The following is a 16,521-nucleotide window of genomic DNA, read 5'->3' as shown; positions in this document are numbered from 1 at the left end:
GGTTGGAAAGGCATCTTAGAAATATTGGAGATGTCAACATGATTGCCAACATGAAGAGCTTGTTGAAATATTGCATGACCAAGAAAGAAGAGACATCGCTACAATGATAAGCGGAAATGTCCTAACAAGCAATTACACATAACAAGAACTGAAACTTCTCCAAGTACATCAAACATAACAATTGGAAGTTTGAAATCGAGGTTGGTGTACATCACAACCATGGAGAATTTATTGCTGACATGACTTATAGTGAGATGATGCGAGCCTTGGAGCAATGATAAGGTTGTTCCTTTATCGCCGGAAGGTCATGGGTTCAAATCTAGGAAACAGTTTTTTTGTAAAAATACAAGGGTAGAGTTGCCTATAATTGACCCTCATTCCTACCCTCACAAAGTCATGGAACCTTGTAAACCTGAGGTTTTCCCTTTATGACTTATTAGTAGAAATCACCATTGGTATGTTTCACACGGGTTAATATTAGACTCTAAATCCTAACTGAATAAGGAAATAAATCAAGAAATATAAAGAAATAAGAAAACTATTCATGCAAGACCATCTAAGATCCTCTAAACTATTATGAAATACAATTGAGATATTCTTAGATATTTTTCATATACTCTAACAATATCATATTCTAAAATTTCTAATAACATCCTTATACATAAGGACTCCAAATAGGACTTACAAATTCATAATTCTACAACTTTAGAAAAGAATGTTAATTTCTGTAGAAAGAAAACTTGCGTTTGACTATCTTCAGCATGGACTTACAACATTTTTTTCTTGATTACGATAGGAATATATTACACTTAATCATACACTATAGGAAACATCTGTATGCGAACATAACTAATATCTAGTTATAGACCCTAAATTACGCTAAAAGCGAAGACAGGACAGGTACGACAAACTCCCTAACTTAAACATAGATGGATAAATGACCACCTCATGGTCAGACATTTGTTTCCCAAATATATCAAGAAATGAAGTTACATTCAACAACATCAACATCAACAACACCTTTAACTCAAACTAATTGGGGAAGGTGGCAGATGAACACAAATGAAAAGTAAAGTTACATTAAATGTCATAAATTATAATAAAAGAAACACATCAAGATAATTACATTAAGGCATTAAGCTAAAGTCATATTAGGATTAAATTCAATACACGGTACCTGTTGATAAGCCATTATTGCATCTGCACTTTGAACACTGTTTGCTTGTGTCGCACCAAGCTTGTTCCAGAGAGAGTAATCCTGCGGCTTAAGTTTCAACGCTCTTTGAAAAGATGCAATGGCTCTGTCATATTCTCTGGATAAGTTGTACAGGACCCCAAGAACTATGTGGACATCAGCATCATCTGGCGAGATTTCAGCTGCTTCATTGAATAATCTAGCAACCTGCAAAAAGAAAAATCAATCTTTGCAATCTAACCAGAAGATACATTAGTACAAATATTGTTAGGTAAGTGTATCAGGAAAACTATTTCTCTAAGGCAATTCTTACTAAATCAAGTTATCAGACAGCTTAATTAACATATTGTTTAGTAGTTCACAAGCACTCTTAATGAAAATTAATTGAGCACAATATTTTGGAATTTTTCCATAAAAGAAACTCAGGGACCAAGAGAAGAAAATTAGGAATTTGGAGGACGAGGGGTCCTCCATAGCCAAAAAAGAATAAATAAAACAAAATATAAAAAGATTCCCAAATGCTCTTCATATCAGGTAGGGTAAGTCCAATAAAAAGACCATAAGCTTTATAGCCAAAGAAGCCAATCACCTAATCTAATACCAAATAAGCTGTTGAGTCAAACAGACCTTAAAAATACAAGTGTTACACACTCCTATCAAATGCAGCAAATACTAGAATAGATTGTATGTTGTCGCAAAAATTTAATTTCTCTTTGTTAGAGATATATAAAACCATTGACTAACCTTACCTAACAGCTTAAGCTTTTGGGTTGAATCGGTTCTTTACATGGTATCAGAGGCTAGATGTCACGGGTTTTATCCTCACCGCCACCTATTTTCTCTTGTGAAATTTCTCAGCATAGGTAGGCGGGGTTGTGCAGTGTCCATCCTTTAAGCCCAGTGGGCTCTCGTGTGAGGGGACGTGTTAGAGATATATAAAACCATTAACGTAACCTCACCCAACAACTTAAACTTTTGGGTTGAATTGGTTCTTTGTACTTTTCATCTACCAAAACTACAAAATAGTCACCAAAAGTCGATCCAAGAACCTAGGGAACATCCAGCATTTACAAAAAGGAAACAATGTTGTAGGAAATTAGGATTAAAATATTTCCGTTTTTATTTCCTATTAATTAGTGATTAGATAGGATATGGCTGATAATTCATTGTTGAGTCATTTTTATCCATTTTTTTCTCATTTAATCTTGTGTATATACCCGTATCAATGTAAATCAGTGTGTATCAATTTAGAAAAAAACCATTTTTCATATTTCAATATAATATCAATAGCAGGTTGGTCATGAGAAAGCTCAGCCATTGCCGGAAAACCGGTGGCACATCGCTGGAAAACTCAGTCCAGCCATTGTTAAAGTTGTCGTTTCTTCCTACAAAGCCCCAACAACAAAGTAAGGGGACTAGTCACTATAGAAGGCCAAAACCGGTGAATCCCAGTCATTCACCGCCGTCAGCCACCGACAGCCGCTGCCGGAAAATATTTCCAGCGACTTTTCCAGCCAAAACATATATCATCGGAATCAAAATGAGTCGATCTATAAGTTCCAAAATGGCCCACTGGAATCTGACCACCCACGCACTTCCACGAGCCTGAAATAGCTCTGCAGGTCCGTCTCATGCGCACCCACTCGCGGTTGTTCTTCGCGCGTGTAAGCCACGCGCCATCTTGCTGGTTCCTATTCCGGTATCTACTGGGTTCGTTCGGTTCTTCTTCTTATCCTTTATCTGTTCTAGGGTTCAAATCGGTGATTGGACACTTTTTTTTCTGGGCAACCTTGTCTTCTCCCATATTGATGATGACCAAGTGTGATCCTTGCCATGGAAAACACATGACAAGTTGTCTGATGTATCATGGAGATGTTGTACCCAAAAATGTGAATGCTAGTGTTGGAACAATCAAAACCAAGGGGACCATTCAGTTTGTGGATGGGGACTCTTCTAGTTTCAAGTGTGGTAGTAACTACCAACCACCTTCTGTTGTTCCGGGAGGTGACCTTGCCAAGGTGCAAAGGAAAGCTTGCATAATTTCTTCCTCCACCAGCTCTACAGCGACATCTATGAGCCCTCAACCCAGTGTGCCATCTAGCCTTGTGGCTAAACAAGGTACTACGTTTCATGTTGATGGTATTATTCGTTGGATACTTGACTCTGGGGCCTCGGACCATGTGACAAATAATCCAACATTGTTTTGTTCCTAATCCATGCTAAGGGAATTCTACGGTCAAAATAGCATATGGAAGTTTTGCACAAGTTGTAGGGAAAAGGTCAATTAAACTCTCCGAGAAGATTGTGTTACAATTTTGTCCTACATGTTCCTAAATTAGCATGCAATCTCATTTCTGTTAGTAAGCTGAAAACAAACCTTAGTTGTTGCAAAATTTTCGGTGCATGGTTGTGTTTTTCAGGAACAGGAATCGGAGAGGATAATTGACAATGCTAAAGAAGGACGACTCTACATTTTTTAGGGATCTAATCGTGTCGAGAATCAAGCTACTTTTGCTGAAAATGATCCTTTCTTTGTTTCCAATAGTGATGATGATGTCATGCTGTGGCACTGTAGATTAGGGCAACCAAATTTCAATTACCTTCAAAAATTGTTACCAGATCTCTTTTTCCATAAAAAAACCCACTGTCTTTTCTTGTGACATATGTCAGTTAGCAAAACACTCGAGTACCCTATCCTATGAGGAAATATAAAGAATCCTCCCCTTTTACTCTTGTTCACAGTGATATATGGGGTCCATCTCGTGTAAAACATATTTCTAGCTCGAAATGGTTTGTAACATTCATTGATGACCATTCTCGAGTGTGTTTGGTCTATCTTCTCAAAGAAAAGTCTGATACTGTCAGGTTTAAAAAAAATTCATGCCAAGGTTCAAAACCAATTTGGCATCTCCATAAAAATTCTTCGGACAGACAATTGTAAAGAGTATTTCAATTCTATCCTTGGTGAATACTTCTCTCATCAAGGCATCCTCCATCAGAGTTCATGTTTTGATACTCCTCAACAGCATGGGGTAGCAGAGAGAAAGAATACGAACATTCATGAAGTTGCTCATGCTTTTATGTTCACCATGAGTGTTCCTAAATATTTGTGGGGGGAATCTATTCTAACTGCCACGTACCTTATCAACTGATGTCTTCACTTGTCCTTCAGTTTCAATCCCCACTATCATGTCTTTTAAAGAACTAACCATTTATTAGTTCTATATCTTCTCTTCCTCCAAAATTGTTCGAATTTGTTTGTTTGTCCATGTTCCATCACACCAACGATCCAAACTTGATCCTAAATCTCACAAATGTGTCTTCATTGGATACTCTCCCACTTAAAAGGGATATAAATGTTATTCTCCACCTCTTCGAAAGGTTTTTGTTTCCATGGAAGTCACTTTCTTTGAGAGTCTATATTTTTTTTCTCAGTCTTCTTTTCAGGGGGTGCTTCTAGATGAAGACCAGTCTTGGGAATCCTCAGTGTCACCTCTTACCCCAATGTTACCTCTTCCCTTATCCATCTCTTCATCACAGGACTCGCCACAATTGGAAACAGGGGAAAATAAGTAGTTGGAAAAAGGTGGAGACAATAATCAGCAGAAACAATTGTTGGTTTATAGTCGGAAACAGCCTCCTCAAAATGTAAATAATCCAAACTCTTTGCACTGCCAAGATTCCACTTCGCCTTCTAGTTCCAACAATCCGGATTCAACCCAACATGCCTATGAGGATTTGCATTTGCCAATTGCTCTCAGGAAAGGAACAAGATCTTATACTTCACATCCCATCTCTCAATATGTCTCTTATGACACATTATCTCCAGGTTTTCGTGCCTTTAACACAGTCTTGGAAAGTATGAAGTTTCCAAAAAATATCCAAGAAGCCCTTGACGATCCAAATTGGAAGTTAGCTATCTTTGAAGAAATGGATGCACTTAAACAAAAATGGAACTTGGGAGTCTATAGCATTACCCAGAAGAAAGAAAATAATAGGTTGTCAGTGGGTGTTCACAATAAAATTCAATGCAGATAACAGCATCAACAAGTATAAGGCCAGATTGGTTGCTAAGGGGTTCACTCAGACTCATAGGATAGACTATCAGGAGACATTTGCCTATATTGCCAAGCTTAACACTATCTGAGTTCTACTATCACATTGTTGCCAGCCTAGATTGGCCCTTGCTACAATTAGATGTAAAGAATGTCTTCTTGAATGATGATTTACATGAAGAAGTTTATATGGATCCACCGCCTGGTTTTGAAAATGGAGACGATTCAGTATGCAAGTTGAAGAAATCTTTCTATAGGCTTAAACAATCCCCTAAATAGTGGTTTGAAAAATTTACTCAAGTTGTTAAAGAAAAAGGATTCCTCCAAACTCAGACTGAACACACTTCATTTTTTAAACACTCTGGCGTTGGTAAAATTGCTATTCTCATTGTTTATGTTGATGACATAATTGTCACAGGTAATGATTGTGAGAGAAGACAAGCTCTTTGAATAAGTGTTTAGCTGACCAGTTTGAACTGAAGGATCTTGGATCTCTCAAATATTTCCTTGACATGGAAATTGCTCGTAGTAAGGTAGGAATTTCCTTAACTTGGAATAAATATATTCTAGACCTCTTACAAGAGACAGGAATGCTTGGGTGGAAGCCAGCAGAGACTCCAGTTGAACCCAATATTAAATTGGGAATCGAAGATGGGAAAGAAGCTGACAGAGAGCAGTACCAGAGGCTGGTGGGGAAGTTGATCTACTTACCTCTCACTCGACCTGATATTGCATTTGCAGTCAGCATGGTTAGTCAATTCATGCATTCTCCTAAGGAAAAACACCCGAGTGCAGGCTATAGAATCTTCAAGTACCTCAAAAACACCCCTAGTCGAGGATTGTTTTTTAAAAGGGGACACGAGAGGATGATTAAAATATATACAAATGCAGATTGGGCTGGCTCTGCATTGGACAGAAGATCCACTTCAGGGTATTGTACCTATGTGTGGGGAAATCTTGTGACATGGAGAAGTAAGAAGTTGCCCGGACGAGTGCAGAAGCAAAATTTTGAGCTCTAGCCCATGGTATTTCTGAAGGAATTTGGTTAAGAAGACTCCTTGAGGAATTGAAAATCTCTTTTTCCCTACCTATCAAAATTGTGATAATAAGGCTGCTATCAGTATTGTTCAAAATCCAGTTCACCGAGACAGAACAAAACATGTGGAGGTTGATCGCCACTTTATCAAAGAAAAATTAGATGATAGAAGTGTATGTATGATGTATATTCCTACCAGAAAGCAGACTGCAGATATCCTCACTAAGAGTCTACACCGGCCATCCTTTGAAAACCTAATTGGCAAGTTGGGAATAATTAACATTTACCTCCCAACTTGAAGGGGAGTGTAGGACATTAGGATTAAAATTTTCCGCTTTTATTTCCTATTAATTAGTAATTAAATAGGATAGGGCTGATGACTCGTTGCTGAGTCATTTTTATCCATTTTTTCTCATTTACTCTTGTGTATATACTCCTATCAGTGTAAATCAGTGTATATCAATTTGAAAAAAAAAAAAAAAAACCATTTCTTCATATTTCAACAAATGTATTACATAAAGAAACAGCATTTGCCGATTTGCCCAGCATCATAAAAATGACGTAAAAAGCCACTCCAAGCGCAAAGAAATATGTCATCTAAACTTCAAAAAAAACAACTAAACTAAGAAATGATGTCTAAAGAAAATGCCACTAGTCATTGTTCAAGTGCTTTCAATACCCTACATAAACTGTGTTTTCCAACCAAATAGTAACATGCCTTTTTGATTTATTTATTTTATCGGGTGGGGGACAAAGTTATGGGGTTCAGTATAAATGAAAATCCTAATTCTGAAAATTCACTAATTCAGTACTTATTTTTTCTAATCTGAATAGTTAAACCAATGAATTTGCAATGTTTAGAAAGATTTTCATTTTCATTCCTGAATGTAGGTGCACAAAAAAAAAAAGAGAAAATCTAATGTGGTTTGACCTACAGCAATCTAGAGGCCTTCCTCCATAGTTGAAGCAGATAGAAAATTCATCATTATCAATAAATCAAGGAGTATTCACTCAATGTTCTATATCTTAATTATAATGTGTGGTTCGCATGAGGATTTCACAGTTCCCACCATTTCAAATAAGCTTTTAGTAAACATGATTATTAGGAAGTAATCAATTCCACTTACATCTGCATAGTACAAAGAATTAGACATCTCAGGCGGGGCAAGTGCCCCATACTTCGGGTGATGGCGTAGCCATCCGTATAGATACTTCAGAGCAGCTGTTTGCTCCAGTTCTGCAAACATCAGCAGATAAGTTCAATATCTTTTTTAATCTGGGAATATAATGCACAGCCTACAAGTTATTTTTCATCAATGCTTTAAGTTACGAATTCACTAAAACAGAAGTCAAGTACAAAATGGAGTATAAATCATGAAACCTTCCAAAGCAGAGATGATACAAAATCAAGCAAATAAAAGCATATTATCTCCTTAAAAGAGCTCTCAAGCCTTTATAATTTTCATCAAGAAAACTCCAAAAATATGAGTTGAAACACACAAGTAACATCAATGTAAGTGTCAAGGCTTGGTAAGCTAATTTTAATTTGCTATTTGAATTTTTATCATGCATCCAGGTAATGAATTAGATGCGGTCACCAACCATTGGTATGACTAACACCAAGAGCAAGAAGCACTTCCAGGTTTGTGGAATCAGCTTCCTGTGCACGCATCATTGCTGCAATGGCCTGCTCAAGTTTAAAATTATTCAAAAAAAGATGTAAGTCACGTCTAAAATTAAACATCTCAAATATAAAGTTAACGATCAATGCAAAGCTGTTAAGGAATGAGACTGTTTTTCGAAAAATAGAAGAGATATCCAGGTTTGTTTTCCCCTAGTTAACCTGTCTTCTAATCTGTCAGATACCCTCCCATTTCATCACATGTCATTGGAACACATGTCTAACTGAAGGAGATGCATTTCCCGCTTTCAACCTTGGGGACAAGGTTGTTTCCCGCAGGGAGGCATTGTTACGGACAAAAATATAAGGGAGCCTAGTACTTGAAAAGTTATATCAGAAGGCACAAGCTAAGGCAATCAGTTGGATTACTAGAAAGCTTTAATAACGAGCTTGGATTAGTTAGTTAGTAGGAGCAGTTAGATAGTAGGAGGCCTATCAAAGTAGTTCAATTGCATGTATATGAGGGGATATAACCCTCTATTAGGAGTAGTTTTTGATAATTTTGAGTTTGGCTGAGAATTTCTCAGAGGAATAGAAGTTCCCTTTGTGAATAGCTTGTTTCCTGAACTCTTGCTTTCTATCAATAAAGTCTCTCCAATTTTCTTTTTCTATCCATCTGTTCAATCACTTTAGAACAAAGAATTGAGTGAGCACAAATACTTTTGTGGTCTTGAGGGTGATGCAAATAGGCCAATTGTAAGTGCATCATTCTCCCCTGCTAGGAAAAGATTCGTCCTCAAATCTTCTTCATCTTCATCTTCACTAATATCAATCTCTTTAGGTAAAAGCTCAATGGAGATTCTTTCTCTATTAGATCTTCATCATCAGATTTTCCATCAGATTTATAATAGACTGAATTATCATCATCAGATGGATAATTATCATAAATGAGGTAATTATCATAAACTGGGTTATGATCATAGATATCAAAGTTAGAAATGTTTATTTGCATCTCGATATCTTGAAAAGTGGACTGATTTCCAAGTCGTATTTCTCAATTTTGACACTGGTTTAGAATCCCCAAGAGATTGACGTCCTCCTCTTCATTATCAGAAGCGTCCTCTAATTTCATTCCTTCTTCGGATTGAATGCCCAGTTTTGTCCATGCATGTCCCCATTCCAAATGTTGAATTTTCATGCTCTGCGCCTCCATAAGAGTTTGATTCAAAATTTGGATTTTCTCGGTATGCGCTCGCATGAGTCGTCGCTCCAAATCTTGAATTCTCTTTCTCTGTGCCCGCGCAAGTAGTCGCTCCAAAACTTGGATTTTCTTGTCTAACGCTTGCTCAAGTTGTTGCATTAAATCATGGATCCGCTTTCCGAGCTCTTCATTTTCTATGCCACGCGGGTTTGTCTAACGCGATTGTCTATCTCCTTTAAGAATGAATCCACGTCCATTGTCTTCACAACTCCGCCATCGACGGCCTCTAGGATTCTGTTCAGCCAATGGTTAAAGGTAACCTAGTGCTTTGATACCAAATTATGCCGAAAGTACATAGAAAAGTGGCTAAAGAGAAAGTTAGGATTTCATAAAAGAGTAACCCTCTGATTCTCAATTTTTAATTATCCAAATAACAAAATTCAACTCCTAAAATAAGGGTCTTAAGAACCCTTTTATAGACTAATTACAAATTGATTCAAAATTCAAAATCTAAAATCCTAAAAGTAAGAAAATTCCTAAAATAAATATAAGAATAATTAAATACTAAAAATAAATAAATAATTACAATTAAACCATTCAAAACACGTATCAAATCTTAGATCTCAAATCATGCCAAAATCGTAGAGGTCGTCAATGGCGGAGTCGTGAAGGCAAGGGACGTAGGTTCAATCCTAAAGGAGACAGAGAACCGCATCAAATAGACCCGTGTGACATAGAAAATGAAGAGCTTGGAAGGCGGATCCATGATTTGAAGCAACAACTTGAGCAAGCGTTGTACAAGAAAATCTAAATTTTGGAGCGACTACTTGTGCGGGCGCAAAGAAAGAAAATTCAAGATTTGGAGCGACAACTCGTGTGGGCACATACCGAGAAAATCCAAATTTTAAAGCGACAACTTGTGGAGGCGCAGAGCATGAAAATCCAAGATTTGGAGCGGTGACTTCCATGGACAAAGTTGGGCATTCAATTCGAAGAAGGAATGGAATTAGAGGACACATCTAATGACGAAAAAGAGGACGTTAACCCCTTGAGGATTCTAAACCAGGGAAAGAATTAGGAAGTACGACCTGAAAATCAGTCTACTTTTCAAGATATCGAGATGCAAATCAACATTCCTGACTTTGATGTCTATGATCATAACACAGTTTATGTTGATAATCCAATCTATGATAAATTTGATGGAGAATCTGATGATGAAGATCTAATCAAGGAAGAATTCTCCATTGAGTTTTTACCTAAAGAGATTGATATCGGTTAAGATGAAGATTGGAGAACTATTAGAAAATAATATAAACCATTAAAAAGGCCTTCACCAAATAACAATAATTAACTTCTAAAAATAAATAAATAATTACAATTAAATCATTGAAAACACATCCCAAATCTTAGATCTAAAATCATGTCAAATGTGTTGCTTTCCTTTTCTTGTCAAACAAATCACATTCACATTTGCTGCTTCATTTAGATTTGGATTTGATCGTAATTTATAATATTTCAAATTACTACTACTTTCAACAATTGAGCCATATTTATGTGGCCACAATTCTAGTTGACTACGAGCTTCTTGAATCAATGATTAAGCCATGTGCAATGGGTCAACTGTAAGTGCATCAGAGGGGACCTCAAATACATTACATCTGTGACAAGTTTGGTGCATATGATTTGTATGCTCTAGCTTGATAGAGTGTGTGGGAAAATATCTTCTATTTGGGGAAGAACTTCCTATATCTCCTATTTAGAAACTATATGCACTTAGCATTTGATTTGTATTATTTTTTCCTTTAATTTCCTAGTTTGCTATTAATACAGAATGTAAATCATGCATAAATACAAGGTGTTGATGAAGATTTCTTCGAGCAATTCCGAAATCTCTTTTCTACAATAATTGGAAGCATAAATCATTTGCTATTATATCTAAAACAATCACTTGATGGTATCAGCAAAGAAAGAAGAAAAATTGAATGGCATAATTAATTGAACAGTAAGACCATCTCACCAAAGACTGTTGAGACATAAATAAAATAAATTTATATTAAAGAAAAGGAAAAAGCTTAAAAACCTCCCTAAGATTTTGCTTTGAATCACTTACACCCCTATTATTTTTTCCATCCCAACTCATCCTTAACACTATTAAAAATTAAACTAACCTGCCTATTTTACCCTTCTTAGATAAAGAAAATAGATATGTAACAAAAAAAAAAAAAAAAAAAAAAAAAATAGACTTATGACAAAAAAACAAAGAAATAAGATCAAATATATCGGAAACTCATAATATAGAAAAGACTAAAAATAAAATAAAAAATAAAATAGAAGAAAAAAATAAGTATAAATCAAAAAGAGCAAAATAACCGAGGTTAAAAAAAATAAGACCAAATATGTTGAAAACTTATAACAGTAGTAGAAAATACTAAAAGTAAAAAAAATACAAAATAGCCTGAAAAAGAAAATAAACTGAAGACAAAAAAAAAATACAAGAAAAAAATAAGACTAAATATGTCTAAATAAAAAAGAAAAAATAGATAGAGGATAATAAAAAAATAGAAAAAAAATAACACGAAATATGTTGGAAATTTTCAGCACTGATTTCTTTTTCTTTTATTTCCTTGTTGTCATATTTTTTTTTCCATATTTTTAACCATAATAGAAAAAACTAAAAGTGAAAAAATAAATAAAATAAAATAAAAATCAAACATATCTCAATAAAAAGTAGAAAATAATTTGAGAACAAAAAAAAAATAGAAGAAAAAATATAACCAAGAAAGTTTGAGGTCAATTAGATTTTTCTGATCTTATTCATAACTTTCTTCTTTTAGATTTAGACTATTTTTTTTTTCAATTTTATTCTTTACTGTCAACAATTTTCAATATATTTGGTCTTTTTTCTTTTATTTTCTTTCAATTTTATTTCGACCTTAATTTATTTTCTTCTTTTTGATATAGATTTTTTTTTTTCAATTTTATTCTTTACTGTTATAAGTTGCCAACATATTTGATCTTCTTTCTTCTTTTTTTTGCAATATTAGAATATAGATTAGCTTTCTGTTTGTGCAGTTGTATTTAGCTGCATTGTTGTTACTATAAGACTGGTTGTAGTATATTCCTTCTAACCTTTCTATTAGGCTTATTGTTATAAGCTCAGTTAGTTAGTTTGGATTGTTAGCTCCTAGCTCATCATCTCTTAGCTCTATAAATAGAGCTCTCTCTTTGTATTCAATTGATAATGAAAATATATCAAACATTCAGTAAATCAATGACTCTCCCTCTTTCTCTCTCACTTGATTTCTGATATGGTATCAGAGCTCTCATCCTGAGGGCCTGATCCATTTCTTGCTTCATTCATGGCTCCTCATGCCTTGATTGCTTCTCAACCTGGACTACTGCCTCTTCCAACATCTGCAACAACCATCAAATGGTATCCTGATTCTGGTGCAAGCCACCATGTTACTGCAAATCCAGCTAATCTTCTTCAAAGCCAACAGCTCACTGGTACAGATCAGATTGTCATTGGTAATGGACAAGGTTTGCCAAATCTTGCCATTGGTTCAACAAAATTTTGGTCTCCATTAGACTCTCAAACTGAATTAAATCTTAAAAATCTGCTGCTTGTACCTTCAATAGTGAAGAACTTGTTAAGTGTTAGCCAATTTGCTAAGGATAACAATGTATATTTTGAGTTTCACCCTTCTAAGTGTTTTGTGAAATCGCAGGAGTCCAGTAAAACTCTCCTAGAAGGGACTGTCAACAAGGATGGATTGTATTCCTTTCCAAGTATATGTCTGCCTCAAGCATCCACATCTGTCAAGACTTCTACTCCAGTGTCATTGTCTTCAAAGTGTAGTAGTTCAGAGCTTTATACTTGTAATCAGCCTAGTTTAGCCTCAAATATTGTTCAATCTTGTAATCAGCCTAGTTCAGTGTCTAACACTGCCTACTCCTTATGGCATTGTCGTCTTGGACATCCTCATGAGATTGCTTTAAAGAATGTACTTACTGCTTGTAAGATTCCATTTAATAATAAAAGTGTGTTGGATTTTTGTTCCTCTTGTTGTCTTGGTAAGGCTCACAGACTTCATTCCCCTTCTTCTCAAACTGTTTATCATTTTCAATTTGAGTTGATCTACAGTGATCTTTGGGGACCAGCTCCAATTAAATCTACTCTTGGAAACTCATATTACATCTCTTTTGTAGATGCTCATACAAGATATTCTTGGTTGTATCCTATCCAACAAAAATCTGATGCAATTACTATCTTTAAACAATTCCATTCAATGGTGAACACCCAATTTCAAGCTTCAATTAAAGCAATACAAACAGATTGGGGTGGGGAGTTTCGACCCTTTACTCAATATTTACAACTCCATGGAATTTTACACAGAGTCACTTGTCCACATACAAGTCACCAAAATGGTGTAGTTGAGAGAAAACATAGGCATATTGTGGAAACTGGTTTAACCCTTCTTTCTTATGTCTCTCTTCCTATGAAATTTTGGGATTATGCCTTTAGTTCAGCAACATATCTCATTAATCGTCTGCCTACTGCATCCTTAAATTTTGAGGTACCCTATGTTAAACTTTATCAAACTGAGCCTGACTATAAATTTCTTAAAGTGTTTGGCTGTGCATGTTTTCCATTTTTAAGACCCTACAATAAACACAAACTTGAATTCAGATCCCTAGAGTGTGCTTTCCTAGGTTATTCTTCCAACCATAAAGGATATATATGTCAAAATCAAGATGGAAAAACCTTTATTTCAAAAGATGTTATTTTCAATGAATATCGTTTCCCATATGCTCAGTCATGGTCCTCAAATTCTGCCACTGTCACTCCAAATGCTTCTCATCCTATTCCCTTGTTTGTTCATAACCCCCTTTCTCCAACTAGTGCTACTGCTACTGTGAATAAGGCTGATAGTAATTCTTCAGCTTCAGAACAGTTTTCCTCCACTTCAAGTCCCTCTCCAGACAGTTTTCCACATATGCCTGTGTCTTCTTCTGTTCATGAGTCTCCTGTCCAATCTCATTTCCTTAATTCTTCTGCCTCTTCCACATCTTCTTCTCCTGAGTCTTTCCATATTTTTACCCTCTACTACTGCCCATCTTAATTCTTCTAGTCACTCTATACAGACCAGATCTAAGACTCTTGCTAGAGCTCAAGCACTTCTCATTCATGTTGAGCCTACCTCTGTCAAACAAGCAATCTCTAGTCCTCCTTGGTATGCAGCAATGAAAGTTGAATATAATGCATTATTGGCTAACAATACTTGGAGTCTTGTTCCTCTTCCTACTAAAAGGTCTGCTATTGGCTGCAAATGGGTGTTCAAACTTAAAGAGAATATTGATGGGTCCATTAACAAGTATAAAGCAAGGCTTGTTGCAAAAGGGTTCCATCAACAACTCGGGTTTGATTACAATGAAACTTTCAGCCCAGTTGTGAAACCAGTCACCATTCGGATTATGCTTACTTTGGCTCTCACCTATGGTTGGCCTCTTAGACAATTGGATGTCAATAATGCCTTTTTGAATGGTGATCTCCAAGAGGAAGTCTACATGATACAGCCTCCAGGCTTTGAAGATTCCAATAAAACTCTAGTTTGCAAGCTTAACAAAGCTCTCTATGGGCTCAAACAGGCCCCACGTGCATGGTTTGACAAACTTAAGAGTTCTCTGCTCTCTTTTGGCTTCAAGTCCAGCTGTTGTGATCCTTCATTATTCATACTTTGCTCTGCCTCAAGGTGCATTTATGTTCTCATCTATGTTGATGACATCATAGTAACGGGGACAGACCTTCCTTTTATTACTCATCTTATCTCACAGCTTAATACTCAGTTTGCTTTGAAAGACTTGGGTAATCTGGAATACTTTCTTGGTGTTGAGGTTAGAAGGAATTCCTCACATACCTTAATGTTGTCTCAATCAAAATACATCAGTGATTTACTTGCTAAAGTCTCCATGCAAGAGGCTAAAGGCATCTCCTCTCCTATGTAAATTGTCTCGGGTTGGCTCAAATTATTACCCAGATCCTCATCATTACAGGTCCATTGTTGGTGCCATCCAATATGCCACAATAACTCGACCTGACATCAGCTATGCTGTGAATAAAGTTTTCCAATTCATGGTTCAACCCATAGTGGATCATTGGGCAGCTGTTAAAAGGATCTTACGCTACTTAAAGGGGACTATTTCACATGGGTTACTGTTTCAGGCTGCACGTTTTGCTTCTGGCTTATCATTGACAGCTTACTGTGATGCTGATTGGGGGTCTGATCCTGATGACAGGCGCTCCACGTCTGGTTCCAGCATATTTCTTGGTCCCAACCTTGTCTCTTGGTGGTCCAAGAAACAGACACTTGTTGCTCGTTCTAGTACTGAAGCTGAATACTGTAGCTTGGCTCTCACATGTGCTGAAATCCTATGGATCCAATCCCTTCTTCGAGAGCTGCATATCACTTTCTCAGTCCCTCATGTTCTTTGTGATAATATGAGCACTGTGGCTCTCACTCGCAACCCTGTTCTTCATGCTCGCACCAAGCATATGGAATTGGATATTTTCTTTGTTCGTGAACGAGTTCTCAATAAGGAATTAGTGGTCTCTCACATTCCTTCCTCTGACCATATTGCTGACACGCTTACCAAGCCTCTGTCTTCTGCACGCTTTGCTGAATTGAGGTTCAAACTCAAGGTCTTGGATGGCTCTCTGGATAGCTCTCTTTCCAAGCCTCCTTGAGTTTGCAAGAGGGTATTAGAATATAGCTTAGCTTTCTGTTTGTGCAGCTGTATTTAGCTGCATTGTTGTTACTATAAGACTGGTTGTAGTATATTCCTTCTAACCTTTCTATTAGGCTTATTGTTATAAGCTCAGTTAGTTAGTTTGGGTTGTTAGCTGCTGACTCATCATCTCTTAGCTCTATAAATAGAGCTCTCTCTTTGTATTCAATTGATAATGAAAATATATCAAACATTCAGTAAATCAATGACTCTCCCTCTTTCTCTCTCACTTGATTTCTGATTTATTTTGACCTCAGTGTATTTTTGTCTTTTTGATTTAGACATATTTAATTTTTTCTTCTATTTTCTTTTTTTTATTTTTAGTCTCTTTCTATAAGTATTGTATGTTTCCAATATATTTGGTCTTATTTCTTCTTTTATTATAATTTTTTGTCATAAGTCAATTTTCTTTTCTAAGAAGGGTAAAATTGGCAAATTAGTTTAGTTTCTAACAGTGTAAAGGATGGATTTAGATGGAAAAAACCATAGGGGGATAAATGATTAAAAAAAAGTATAGGGATGCAAGTGATTAAAAGCAAAACCATAGGCCAATTTTGAACTTTTCCCTAAAAAAATTGTTCGTTCTTAAGAGAATTTGTACAGCATTGGTTTATTGTAGTTACGCAA

At 36.0% G+C, this 16,521-nt stretch overlaps 1 protein-coding gene across 1 annotated transcript in view; it reads right to left on the bottom strand.

Moving 5' to 3' along the window:
- Positions 1-16,521, bottom strand: part of LOC133317369 (peroxisome biogenesis protein 5) — a 53,815-nt gene that overhangs the window by 18,980 nt on the left and 18,314 nt on the right. Inside the window, exons 10-12 of the mRNA XM_061519229.1 lie at positions 7,889-7,973; positions 7,414-7,523; positions 1,178-1,402 (exon numbers count right to left, since the gene is read on the bottom strand). Of these exons, the coding sequence (XP_061375213.1) occupies positions 1,178-1,402; positions 7,414-7,523; positions 7,889-7,973 (420 nt within the window). The remainder of the gene's footprint in view (positions 1-1,177; positions 1,403-7,413; positions 7,524-7,888; positions 7,974-16,521) is intronic.

This window comes from Gastrolobium bilobum, unplaced genomic scaffold (genome assembly GCF_033153095.1).
Source record: "Gastrolobium bilobum isolate Gb01-03AN ecotype WA unplaced genomic scaffold, APGP_CSIRO_Gbil_v1 utg25066, whole genome shotgun sequence".
Lineage (NCBI taxonomy): Eukaryota > Viridiplantae > Streptophyta > Magnoliopsida > Fabales > Fabaceae > Gastrolobium > Gastrolobium bilobum.
This window is presented reverse-complemented; position numbering and strand designations above follow the sequence as displayed.